Raw genomic sequence first — 14,316 nt, 5'->3', positions numbered from 1 at the left:
TGCGCCCCAGCACCCCCAGTGGCCTTCTGAATATGTGCTTACTGGAAGCTGTCTCAGTTTTTTAAAAGAAATTTGCCGCCTCACTCTATCATCACACCTCACAGGGGACAGAGGCCTGGGAGTAGCAGAGGATGCTGAGACTCTGAGGCTGATCCTCCCGGGGGCCCACGACTGGGGTGTAGGGCAGGGTATCCACAGATACACAGTGCTGTCTCAAGGTCAGACATGTAGCACTCTGGCTCTCAAGACCCCGGTGCAGAATGAGGAATCTGGTTTTCAAATAAAGGGACGCTGCTGATTTCACACTTTTAATTATTTAATTAATGAATATTTACATTTTAAAAAAGCAGTTAAGGAACCAAGCACAGAGAACACTGATTGTGAGGCAGAGAATGGATACATGGATCATTTCCAATGCTTCACGGATGGAAAGTTCACAGGAAACTGAGTCCCCTGAGTTCACAGTTCTCATTCTGAATACAAACCCTTCAGCCGATCCATCCTCATTTTTTTTTTTTTTTAACACTTTAGTTACAAACATTGTCAACCATGTATGCTTATGAGTGCTCAGCTGGGAGAAGCCTGCTTTAGCTGACAACCTCTCTTTCCAGAGCCAAAACCATGTGATTTTATTCCTGAAAGGACTCGACCTTGTTCTTAGAATAAATCCATTGTAGAATGTTGGGCTCTGGGATAAGGAGACTTGAAAACCTTGAGAGAACAGAACTCATCCAACTCTGTTTGGTGGAGGTACTCTGTCTGGACCTTCTCTGCTCTCTCTACAGGAAAGACCAGTAGGCTTTTCTTAAAAGATGGTGAATATTTTAGAATTTGCAGATCATTTGGTCACCAATGCATGTAAATGAATGGACATGGCTGTGTTTAAATAAAACTTTATTTACAAAAACAGGAGGCCCAGCCTTGGTGTGCCAAGCGCTGCAGTAGAGGTGAGGCTAGGAGTCTGAGTTCTGTCTAGAATATCAAAGTATTCTGAACGGATGTTCACTGCCAAGTATTTGTTTTTTTGTGTCAGTGACGTGCTCCAACTGCAATACTTCGGTATGAAGTTTTAGAGTGGTTTAGGAGAATATCAGTACCTTTGGCCCAGAAGAATCCAAGTAGATCTACATTAGGAGGGCATGATGTTCTATTTCTTTGTGTCAAGCAGAAGTAGGGTGACATTCACTTATGTGCATTTATTAAGAATAAACTGAACAATTATAGCAGCTTGGGGAAAGAGCAAGTAAGCCTGCATTTTGGTTGGATTGCCATCCTAGTCTCTCACTTTACAACTTCCAAATGATCAGCGTGACAGATTTTCATTTACCTTATGTTTGACTATGGTTTGTAGGTTAAAAATTTAAAATAGTGTAAAGGAAAAATATTGCAATGTTAAAGATAAGTTATTTGAACTTCCATGACTAGGTGGTAGTGCTGTCAGAATGATGGCTAATTAGGCCACGCACTGTACCGCGTGTCCACACCCCGCGTGACTTTTGCAGAGTGCTGCCCTACGGAAGCTGCTATTGCAGATAGGCAATTATTGCACAGAATCTTCCAGAAAATCCACCCACCCAAGTAAAGCTGGTAGCCTCTCATCTTTGCAGAAGAATATCTTGCCTTTGAGAAGATGCAGTAGAAAGGAAACTGGCCCCAGAAACCAACAGTAAGATTTCTTGCCTGAGATTCTGTAAGTTTGGCATTTCATGAGCTCACCCCTCCACCTCGTTTATTCACCCACCAAGCAGTTACTGAGCACCTCCACTGTGCCAGCACTGTTCCAGGCTCGGAGGATACACTCTGAACAAAACACAGCAAAGTCCCTGCCCCGTGGAGCTTACATTCAAGCAGGGGGAGACAGATGAACCCTTAAGTACACGATATCACGGTGTTCAAAACAGCTTAGAGGTATCCTGTCTGAAATCTGTTTACTGCCTCTCCTCACTTGCGGACAATGACCACGTCAAGGGAGAGGCCACGAATGAACCACAGCAATTTCACTGGTCCTGCCTCCACCATCTCTTAGACGGGTGAACTCAAGTGAGTCCTTCAACCAACCTGGGCCTCAGTTTCTGAGGAGAGGCTGGATTAAGTGACTTGTTTTTTATGAGAAGGGGAGCTTTTGGGCTTTTCTTTTTCATGGTGTTAGGAGAGCATTTTGCACAAAATCAAAAGCCAGTGCATTGACTGTTCTACAGTTGAAAAAACATGTAAAAGTAAACCATAAGAAATCCTTAGGTATTCCACGCCCACTCAACTCTCTAAATGCCAATCTAAACTTCAGAAATAGCAAATGTCTTACTTACAGCTGCTATAGAATGAAGTCATTTTACCATCTTCAGCCATCCGAGAAATTCTTTATTCATAAAGCATAGTCCCACCTCATTCGTGAAATGTTCTCTAGCTGTGACATCCTCTCCTGAGTGTGACACTCTTTCCTACTCACCCAGATTATTGACTTTATACTCCTGTTTAACCTCTTCCTAGCTCCATGAAAACAAGGATTGGGTCCTCGCTTTTTCTGAAGAATGACTCCAATGAGATTCTGTCCCAGTAATCCATACATGTGTGATCAATGCACCTACATCATGTTTTATGGGCACAGGGCTTTTGGGAACCCACATCAGCTCTTCAGGCTGGAAGAATAGTTCTGCTTAGTAACATTAGAGCTGGGGTGTACCAAAGGGAATACTACTATTCACAAAGGAAACATGGGTTTCCAGAACAATTCATAGACTAGGACAATGTGAATTAATGAAGATCCTAACCTCTTTGGAAGGCTGGTGGAATGTTAAGGCATATTTAATAGTACAAGTTAAGTAGCAAGTATACTGTAATCAATTAATTTTTCTTAAAGAAGGTAACATAGCTGAGAGCTGAATGTCAAATAAGGTCAGGCTTCTACTTATTAATTTGGTAGGAGTTATGAAGCCTCCGGTTCTCTTGAAAGACAAATTGCATTCACTGGTTTGATTTTTCAAATGGAGAAACTCAGATCTCAATCAATCCAGCAGCTAAGGGTGATAGGAAATTTTCCAGGACTATAAGGAATCTTCTTTTCTTGTCTGGATCAGATCCCCACGGCCACCTTGGAGGCTTCTGAAGGCTGCGTGCTCTGAGTTTTATCAGCTGCTGTGTAATGAAATATCTTACATGTGTTTTCAGATTTGATCAGGTGGGCCCTATCAAAAGACCATATCTTGTCATTGCCTTCGGAGGCAAAGTAAAATCTCTGCCTCAGTAACCAAATTTACTTCCTTCCTATTGCTCTGTGGTGTTAAGATCTATAGTCTCGACATTATCAGAAGCACCCAACTTGGGCTGCTATGTACATAACGTCTACCCAGTCCTTTCAGTCACTGAAGAGGGATAAGGACCACATCCTTGCTTGGGTGAACACTCCTACGTCAGGAACAGATGGGCAGGGGCATCTCCCTGCCACCCTGAAGCACCTGGGAGCAGCATCACAACATCTTCTAGGAATAAAGAATGTCTCCAACCGTGTCCGTATGTACTATGAAGCGAGGGCAGGTCCGGCAGTCATCAGCTGCATTAGTGAGGGTCAGAGACAATTTCTGGCAACCTAGATCACAGGCACAGGTAAATTCTTGTTAGCAAAGGAAATGCATTTTGGTGTACACCATGGCATTTGTTGTTGAGCATACAGCTACCAATAAGAAGACAGTCCCTTTTTCACAAGGATAAGCAGGAGGAGTTAGAAAGCCCATCTGATGTTCAGTGCCCTTCTATCAGGACTGCAGCCCTGCCCAGCCAATCCAGAGGGTCCCTGGGGTGGATCCCAGCATGCATCAGGGCTGCCTGCAGCTGTGAGGATCTCCCTAAAGTCACTGTGCACAGTGTACTTTTCAAGGTGGAAGTCCTTGGAGCTGCAAACGAATATCACCCTTAAGTCCAAACCTCTGTGGGCACTATGGCTTCTTTGGTTCCAACGGAAGGCAGCAGGTTTTCTTCAGACAGGAAATAAAAGGGGAACTGCACTAAGAACCCACGAATCTTCTTCAGTTCTTCCTCAGCTCTAATAGGATCTTCCCTTGCTAAGATGGGCTTGGTTATAAAGTCTCTCAATTGAATTAAATTGTGTACTTCATCATTGGGAAGGCACCGGAACACCTGATTAAAACACAAATCGGAAGAAACTAGGTCATAAGTTTAAAAGAAAAGATATCCCCTTTACGGAAAATATGCATTCTGACAGACAAAATCTTTGCTAGTTTTATGCCACAGCACAGACCTGATTGAAGAGTTGTTTCTCTTATTTGCTACCAAGAGATGCCTAGATTTGCTTCCATCAAAAAAAAAAAAAAATCATAGATCCTTCTATCTGATCTACATGAGTCATTGACTTCAGGATAAAGTCAAGCTAGTGGTATGGGAATTCCACTGATGTTAGTCCACATTCAGATTAGGATTTTGGATTATAATTCCCCGAGTTTCACTGGAGGTTCTGGTCTAAGAGGAAAATTGCAGATTATATTGTCTCTAACTTTTCATTTTCAAAAATGTTCGTATCTGTACCTTTACTTAAAGTTATCAGTTGTACACTTATTTTGCTAACTGAAAATGAGCTTCCCATAGCAGAATACTGCCCTCCTAAATACTTCAGCATGTATTAAGAATACGGATGTGCCTATATAACCACGATAGCATTCTCACACCTCAGAAAATCCATTCCAAATCATTTACAATAACGGTCCATATTCAGACTTATCCTATGTTCCCAAAATGTTTTTTATAGCTGCTATCTACCCCGCCTCCATGAGGATCCAAAAAAGGCTGTGCACTGCATTTTTAAAATTACATTTTAAAAGACTCCATGCATATGACCTATTTGGTCGTGGCCTTGAGTCCTCGGTATGAAATAAGGCTATGTCAACTGTCATGTTTCATTAGGAATGATGAATTCTCCGGGCTGGAAGGCACTCCAGCAGTCATGAAGAACACCAACACACTCTTACCCAATTTCTGATAGATGGTCAGCAGATCTCAGCTTGAAGATTTTCTATGACAGAAAGCTGGCTACTTCATGAAGTAACTTGTTCCCCTGTCGGACAACTCTTAACTCTGGTGCATTCTTTATTATAACCCATGGATAGAACTTACCAAAAGATACATTTGGCCTCCCTAACATATGGAGCTGGTTTTAAAACACCTTTCCAAAATTAGAGCTGCCCAACAAAGGACGTGTTTCATTATTAGTAAGTTCCATCATAAGGATGGACGCCATTTACTCTGCTATGTGTTAAATACATTTAAAAGACTATTCTTTATTTTCATAACTACCCCAGTGAATATTCCTCCCAGTTTATAGGAGAAGAGAGGAGGGCTCAGAAAGTCAAATCACTACATACAAAGTTCTATCACCAGCAACCGGGTGAGCTGGGTTGAACCCAGGTCTGACTCATTTTTGGATCTCATCTGCCTCTTTTCTCTTTGTCACTAGACACATCCAAAGGCTGGGTAACCACCTTCTAAGGATGCTCATGATACGATCCCAGAGTCAGATGAGAGATCAGAATGCAACTAACGGCTCTGCTAAACCATAATCCATGATACTTTTTGACTCTGTTTTTTAATGTCTACAAAGAGGTATTTTATTACAACTTGGAAGTGTACTGGTTTTTTACACTCATTAAGAATACTCTGTACCAATAATATGCAGTAATAATGGTGTGCTTTGGTGATGTGATTCAATTAAAAAAGGTGGGGGGTGATATGCAAACCTCACCTTATCATAAATTGTAGCATTTCGAGCTGCCGTTGCAACCCACACCTCCTTGAAGAATTTGTCACTCACTGGATCCTGAATGTTTTCACTTGGGTCAGAAAGATAGCCAAGGACAACCCTGAAATACAAATACCTTCCAAAATGAGTAACTGAGATAAAGAAGTTTGGTGCAGGCATTGTTTCTAATGATAATGTACTTCATTATGTTCCCATTCATGTAACCCAACCACAGAAGTCCTTTTTTTTTTTTTTAAGAAAATCAGAGGAAGCCATTAAAACTGTGTGTGTATAAAACCTTAGTTGCAAAACAAAACAAATCTAAGCTGTTATGATGTTTGGAAGTTTTAACTATTGGATAGACAGAAAGACCTGAATTTAGTTCCAAGAAAGTCCTGGCAATTTGGCCTAAGGGGGTGAGAACCTCTTGCAGGATAGGGTTACATTCAAAACATGGGCCAGGGGGCGCCTGGGTGGCTCAGTCGGTTGGGCATCTGACTCTGGATTTTGGCTTAGGTCATGACCTCAGGGTCCTGGGATTAAGCCCTGTGTCAGGCTCCACGCTCAGTGGAGACTCCCCTTGGGGATTCTTTCTCTCCCTCTCCCTTTGTCTCTCCTTCTGCTCTCTCTCTCTCTCTCAAATAAATCTTTAAAAACACACACACACACACACACACAACTCATGGGCCAGCAAATGGGCAAAGTCCTTTCCAAGAACTATCTCAGTAAATCCTCAACAATCTTATAAAGAAGCAACTATTATTATCTCCAGTTTACAAATAAGGGAACTAAGGCACAGAGAGATTAAGAAACTTGTTCAAGGTCTCAACCAGGATGAAATAGCCCTTTCTCCTCCCTCTCCCCCTATTTCTCTCCATTTCTTCCTCCCTCTTACCTTCCCTCCCTCCCTTCCTTCTCTTGGGCCAAGAATTATGTCAAACTCTAGGGTACAGAAATGAATACAAAAGACATGGAGCTTCCTTGGGTAATTAAATTTGATGGGTAAGATCAACAATGAATAAATAATCATCCTCAAAAAGAATGAAGTATTGTGATAAATACTGGGTGTGCTTTAAAAGTATGAGATGAGAGTAGTCAGGGAGCCTTCCCCCACCCTTCCTGTTTGCCAGACCCCACCTACCATCTTTTAGCATTCAGTGCAAGGCTTCCCCTTGATTCATGGCTCCCCCTTCTCCCATCTCCCATTCTTCTGTCTCAGTCCTCAGAGACTTCAACATTCTTCTTTTGTTCCCCCTCTGTACTTCATATATGCTTTGTTTTATCAGAACATCTACAATACTTCACTCACTTTTTGTTTTTAACAGGCTTATGTCCCACATCTAGCAGGTTAATTCTTCAAGAGAACATGACCTGGCTACTCTCATATCCCCAGAGTGCCTGGCAAAAAAGAAGCCACATACTAGATGTTATCTGACATCATCTACAAACAGCAGACTGGAAACAACAAGAAATTCTTAAGCAAAGCAAGGTAAGTTTTAGAGGTCATATACGATAAAAACCCTTATACTTATAGAAGGCCTTGGAGTTAAATAAAAAAACATTTCAACCTCAATCCTGTGAGGTACATGGCACACGATTCCCATTTTGCAGATGGGAAGCTAAAATTTGGAGACACACTACTAACAAAGCTAGATTTCAAACGGAGTCTAAAGCCCTTTCTCACATGCCTGATAGGTTCAAAGAAGATCAAAAAGGTTTATGTTACATTGAAGGCAGAAGTTAGGAAATCGGTCTTAGAAGGACTTTGGCTTTTATGCTAAGTGAAACTGGGACATATTGCAGACACTGAAGCAGACAAGTGATAGGAGCTGACTTACATAGGAAAATATGGCGACTGTACTGAGAACAGAATGTGTGGGGCAAGGGCTGTAACAGGGAGACAACTCAGGAGCTCCTGCAGTAACGTGACTGAGAGATGATGATGGCTTGGGAAGTGGAGGGGAAGGTGGAGCCAACAGGTTGTACTGACAGAGTAGGTGTACGATGTGAGAAGAAGTGAGGCATCGAGGATGACAATGGGGGTTTTGGAGTGAGCAACTAGAAGAATATGGGTGCCACTGGTTGACATGGGGAATTATGTTGGTAGAGCCAGTTTGTGGGAGAAGACCAGAAATTCAGTGTTGAACCTGTTGAGACTTTCATTAAACATTCACAGGGTAATGCAAAGTAGGCAGCTGGAGAAATGAATCTGGAGTTGAGGAGAGGGGGCCTGGCTGGAGTATAAATTTGAGAATTGTGTGTGTGTGTGTGTGTGTGTGTGTATATATTCATAAAGCCATGGGACTTTAACTGGTGTACCAAAGGAGTGAGTTTAGACAGAGAAGAGGACCCGATGTGCCTCAGTGGGAAGGAAGAAGAGGAATAGCCATCGAACGTGGAGAAAAGCAAGGGTGTCGTATCCTGGAACCACGCGAAGTTCACCAAGGAGAACTGTGTCAAATTCAGATGAGACGGGACCACTGGATTCAACAGTGTGGAGGTCCTTCTATTGTTACCCTCTCTGTATTTAAATAAATGTGGATTGACGTCATCGTTCTTAATGGTTGCAAAATTTCCCATCATGTGAAATTTCTTCAACCAAGTATTTTATTATGACCTCTTGGATGGTTTCCAGTTTTTCATTATTCTGAACAATTTTACAATGAACATAATTTATTCATCATGCATAATACTTCGTGAATTTACAGGACTCTTTCACCAGGAAAAATTTTAGAGTTAAAATTTACTTCAAGAAATGCTGTTCCAACACAGACGCTGTAACCGTGCCTGTTCTCCCCAGTCATCCCCAACATGATTAATTCCTGAAAAAGCTCAGCCATTTTTACAAGGATAAAAGGACATCTCATTTTAGTTTTAGTCTGCACTCTTCCCACTACCTAAAAATTCTTTAAAATGAGTGGATTTGGCACCATGGGCTCACTTAGGATTTTTTAGAGTTTTATAACCTGAAAATTTTATTTCCACTTCAAATAATGTCTCCTTCAGACTACAGAAGAATAACTTTTAAAATGGATTTAAGGATGGTGTTTGCACACAGATGCTGGCTGCTCATTAAGACCTAATGCAGGGGCACCTGGGTGGCTCAGTCGTTAAGCCTCTGCCTTCGGCTTAGGTCATGATCCCAGGGTCCTGGGATTGAGCCCCGCATCGGGCTCCCTGCTCGGCGGGGAGCCTGCTTCTCCGTCTCCCACTCCCCCTGCTTGTGTTCTCTCTCTCACTGTCTCTCTCTGTGTCAAAAAAATAAATAAAATCTTAAAAGAAAAAAAGACCTAATGCAAAATCTGCAGCAAATCTGAAGGACCATGCAAATTATGACAATTCATCAATTAAAACAATACCTTTGATGGGGATCAGGTCTAACCAGCTGAAAACTTAGCAAAAAGAACACTTCTGTAACTTTGCTTTTAATTTAAAAACAAGAGATGACACAATGTGTCCACCAAATTATAAGTTAAGAGCAAATTGTAAGTTAAGTCTACAACAGGTAATTTTTAGTAATAAATTACTTTCCGTCAGTTTTCTCATGTTAAAATGCACAGTAAAATGAAATTCTCTGGATCTTCTTTTGGGGACTAAGGTGAGAGAAAACTCATCTGATTTAATGTAGGTGTGTATAATGGGAATTATTTACTCGTTCATTGTTTATGCATTGGTGGAACAGGAGAAAAACTGCAGAAAATAGTTCCTGGTCTTTCCATTCCTCATGTCTATTGCTTAACATGATTCTGAGCTCTACTTGGGTGGATAATGGTTTCTGTTGAGTAATGGTTAGATCTGTACAGTTGGATAATTTTCCAGGACTTAATGAACTGTTCGGCACATAGTTGTGACATTCAGTGCAGTATCCTGATGTTGACTCTATTTAGAATTGATTTCACATTGAAATGTGTCTCTCTATTTCTATTCAAAAATAACCCAGATGGAAAATGGATTGAAGCTGCATTTTTTTTTCTAGTGAGAAAATGGCTGTATCCTAGGCCCTGATATTATCTTTGATAACATTTCCTAATAAAATCAACATGAGGTTTTTTGTGGCGCTTTTTAATATATTAGCTGTGTTTGCCATTGAGGCAAAGTGAAAAATGATTGCGAACAAATGCCTCTTTAAGACAGTTTGAAAATTGTCAGTAAAGTAAAAGCACCTAAGAATATGCTTAGCCTCAAATGTATAAGATCAGCATAAAAAAGTTAAAATAAAACTCTAACGGTTCCTGAAGAGCAACACCCCCATTAATGAAAACCCTAGAGCTTTATTAAAGAAAAATTCAAAAAGAATTTGAATACATTGAAGCCTATACTTTGTTCAAGAGGATGACTCAACATTATAGATATGTTAATTCTTTTTATATTAATCTACAAATCTACTGTAATTTCAATAACAATAACAAAAAAAATGGAGAACATGAATAAATAATTCTAAAGTTCATGTGGAAGAGTGAATGTTTAAGAGTAGCCAAGATTATTCTGCCAAAGAATATTGATTTGGGAAGTGGGGTGGCAAGAAGCAGTAAATAAAGCACACAGACACAATGATTAAAGCGGTGTCACACTGGGATGCAAGTAAGCAGATTATAATACACCTGATGGAGAGACTAGAGATGAGTGAGGATATATAGCAATGCGGTGTATCATAAGGAGGCATTGCATGTTAAGCAAAGAGTACTGCACATCATTCAGTTCTGGATCAACTGGTAGGCTGTGTGGGGGAGGGGGAATGTTAGAGTCCCTACACCTCATTTCTTACATTAAAATAAATTGCAGATGTTAAATGTAAAAAGCAGTATCAAATAAGTACTAGAAGAAAATACAGTATTTGATCTTGGGTTGGGGAAACTATACTAAGCATGCAAGAAAAGGAGGCAAAAAGCCTGGATAGATTTGATTAATAAGATTTTGAGTTTCCCCCAAATACTCTAAATATGATTCAAAGGCAATTGACAAATCAGATTTGGAACCAGTGTGACAAAAGAATTAGCCTCGTAGATACTTAAATTACTTATAAATCATTCAAAGAAAGGGAAACATTCCAACAAAATGGACAAAAGACATGAATAGCCAGGTAATTTCTAAAAGAACAATTACAAGAACAATATGGCTAACGAACACATTTTTTTTGAACCCTCAAAAGTGCAAATTAATGAAATTCCATTTGAAATCCAACAAATTGGCAAAGATTAAATAAAATAATAGAACCCAGTGCTGGTAAAGACAGGAGGAATAAGCCCTTGAAAGCACTACTAGCAAGACAGCAAGAAGTCAGAGGGTAAAGGAAGCGGCACAACCGCCTTGGATTAGAAATTCCATAGTTAGGATTTAGCTAAGGAAACAATTAAGAAGGTAAAGAAGATGCTATCTACAAATATATCAACTTATTTATTTATTTTAAAGATTTTATTTTTAAGTAATCTCTACAGCCAACATGGGGCTTGAATTCTCAACCCCAAGATCAAGAGTCCGCTCCACTGGCTGAGCCAGCCAGGCATCCCCATATCCACTTTTTTACATCCATGAAATACCTGACTATCAGTGAGGTATTGGTTAAAGCAGTTATAGCATACTCACATGATGTAATACAATGCGGCCATTAAATGTTATAGAAGAATACTTAATGACACAAAACTATGTAACATTATTTAAATAATAAAGAACTTCCTAGGACTGCAAGCTCCTAATTATGTTTTAAAAAAGAAATACAGTATAGTAATATATATGTACTGACCAAAGGGGAATGATAGACAGCAAATGTTAAAGCTGCTAGCTCTGGGCAGTGGGATTACAGATGAATTTAATTTTCTTATTGCTTAACTGTATTTGCCAAATTTTCTACCACAAAAATAGGTTGTAATCAGAACCACCTACACCTTTATCATTATTATATATTTAGAAAGTTATAAAGGACATCTCTGACTGTACTGCATGTTTAAATGAAGATTACACAATGGGACTTAAAAATATGAAGGAGAATAAATGTGAAGATGCCACAGAACCAGAGCCAATGACCAGTGATAATTTCTTTGCCACTCCTGGCCTCCAGCAGTTGAACAAAAATGGTGCCGACTATATGAATTCTCCCTTGGCACCTACATTCTGCACTCCTGGTTTGGAAATTCCTTCTACAAAGAACAGTACAGCTTTGGGGTCCACAAATTATCCATTATCAAAAACAAATAGTTCATCAAATGATTTAGAAATGAAAGACTGTACATCATTAGTTTTAAATTCAGACAGGTGTTTTGAGAGTTTTGCGGATCCCTCTTCTCTTGTAATTTCTTCTTATGAGAATCTGTTGAGAACACCTACACCTCCAGAACTGACTATCATTCCAGAAGATATTCTCCAGATTTTATCAAACTACAACTCAAACCTAGCAACTCCAGTAGCAGTGAAAGCCGTGCCACCCAGCAAAGGGTTCCTCATTAAATACGAAGGACTGAACATCCGAGGTGTTGGCAACAAAGCAAATTGGTGAAGAAATTCTAGTGGATCCACCCATTGTAGAAACTGAACAGAAAGATGAAAGCAGAGCTGGACTTACTTTGTTATTCACATTGCCCGACATCTTCCCCATTTTTAAAAACCAAACCATATTAAAGACAAACATGGACACTGGTGTCATAATGTGGATTGTTTTTTTGTTTGTTTGTTTTAAGTGGGCTCCATGCCCAATGTGGGGCTTGAACTCATGACCCTGAGAACAAGAGCGGCCTGCTCTACTGACTGAGCCAGCCTGGCGCCCCTGTTATAATATGCTGTTTATTGAGATTTGATTTAGTTTAACCTCAGTCTTACAGTTTTCAAAGATCATTACTATTTCATTGATTTCACATTGACCCTGCCTAATCTGACAGAATGGCTGAGTAATATTAGGAAGCAGGGTGAATAATTTAAAATTTTTAAATGTTACTCAGGCAAGGCCACCCTGATCTTAAGGTGGCATTGCTGTCAGCTGGAGCTGGGCTTCTCCCCTGATTCTGGCTCTGCCCTGGTCCTGTCTCCTCTCACAACTGTCCCAGAGCCTTTCACACCATTTATTTCAGCAGTGCTTTTAAGACTGTTGTCTACAAATGGCAGCTTAAATAACTTGAGGAAAAGGGAGGAATCTGCAGGTCTGGGTAGCCGTACCACAGAAGGTCTCAGTTGGAAACAGGGACTCACCTGTCAGGCTGTGGGTTTTTCTTGTTTTTACTCCCTGCTTTTTACTTCATGTCAGTTTTATCCTCTCAGATCAGCTCTTTCCATCACATGGCTGATGATATCTCCAAGCGCCCTCTCCAGCTTGACCACCCAGCAGACCCTGAGCCTCCATCTGGAAGGTTCTGATGACTCTTACTGGGCCTGGTGCCCTTCTATGGATTGTCACCTGAGTGCGCAGGAGGCAGGAGACCCTTACCTCTCAAGCCTTCCGATAGCTTCAGGCTGCCCTGTCCATCGAGTCCAGGATTCTTCCCATTTAAGTATAAGCGGGAAGTAGTTCTAAGTTCATGCAAGTAATGTTGGTGACTCCAGATTACAGCCAAAGGGAAAATAAGGACCTAGCCTATTGCAAAGACCAATTAAAAATTTGCAAAGAAACAGTTTGCAAGTATCATGACAAGGCGCTTCAAAGGCTTTGGTTTGGGAAATTTGATGCAGTAAAGACTACCCTCTTTTGGGACACCTGGGTGGCTCAGTCGGTTAAGCATCTGCCTTCAGCTCAGGTCATGATCCCAGGGTTCTGGGATGGAGCCCCGCATTGGGCTCCTTGCTCAGCAGGGAGCCTGCTTCTCCCTCTGCCTGCTGTTCCCCCTGCCTGTGCTCTAACAAATGAATAAATAAAATCTTTAAAAAAAAAAAAAAAGCTCACTGCTTTAAAGAGAATACTTAAGTTCTCACAAAACCGAAAAGACTGGTTTACACAAAGAAATATTTGCTTCCTCATAGATGCTGCAGTAGCAATCAGTGGGCTGATTAACAGGGTACTGATTTTAATCTCTTCCCGCTAAACAAAACAAATTAACACTAGAAGCTAATTGAAATATCAATGGTTTGGAAAAAAAAGTCTTACTGGCAAAACAATTAGTAACAACGGCAACAAATACAGCCACAAGAATCGTGAGGAAGTACTGACAGTCAGATTTTGAGGGATGGATTTGCCGAGCTCCTGGGGCAGAGAGAGCAGAATGACCCCTCTCTGGAATGGAAGGAACTGAAGCTTATCTTGCTTCTCAAAAGCTGCAGCAGCCTGGGCGGCTAGATAGGAGGGAAATGGCGGCCAGCATTTGCAGGGAGTGGAGTACCCACGAGGCGCCTACCTGCCAGTGAACCCGTGTCCAAGCTCATTCACGCCAACAGGGTTAAAACAACAGTGCTGTGAAGCATTTTGTGCTGCTTCACCTCTCCCCAAATAGCTTAAAGCCTCGTCAGGACCGATTGCTGCATCTCACTGTGGAGGCCACAGGGAAAACCCATCCCTGGCGGATACAGCTCTAGAATCATGGACTGGGGGGCTCACTGCGAAGGCCGAGGCGTAGGACAGTGCTCGGGGTGTTCCATGGACCATGAGCAAAGTGACA

General features: G+C 41.0%; 1 protein-coding gene across 10 annotated transcripts in view; it reads right to left on the bottom strand.

The window, feature by feature from the left end:
• Positions 1-298: 298 nt before the first annotated feature.
• PLD1 (phospholipase D1) overlaps positions 299-14,316 on the bottom strand; it is a 192,261-nt gene continuing 178,243 nt past the window's right edge. For all 10 annotated transcript variants that reach the window (XM_064585334.1, XM_064585317.1, XM_064585348.1 and 7 more), the window contains 2 exons: positions 5,747-5,864; positions 299-4,131 (listed from right to left, as the gene is read on the bottom strand). In XM_064585334.1, coding sequence (XP_064441404.1) covers positions 3,907-4,131; positions 5,747-5,864 — 343 coding nt within the window. In that variant the 3' untranslated portion in view covers positions 299-3,906. The remainder of the gene's footprint in view (positions 4,132-5,746; positions 5,865-14,316) is intronic.

Source organism: Mirounga angustirostris, unplaced genomic scaffold, assembly GCF_029215605.1.
Source record: "Mirounga angustirostris isolate CCGP_5_RB_7025 unplaced genomic scaffold, mMirAng1.0.hap1 SCAF_1, whole genome shotgun sequence".
Taxonomy (NCBI): Eukaryota; Metazoa; Chordata; class Mammalia; order Carnivora; family Phocidae; genus Mirounga; species Mirounga angustirostris.
This window is presented reverse-complemented; position numbering and strand designations above follow the sequence as displayed.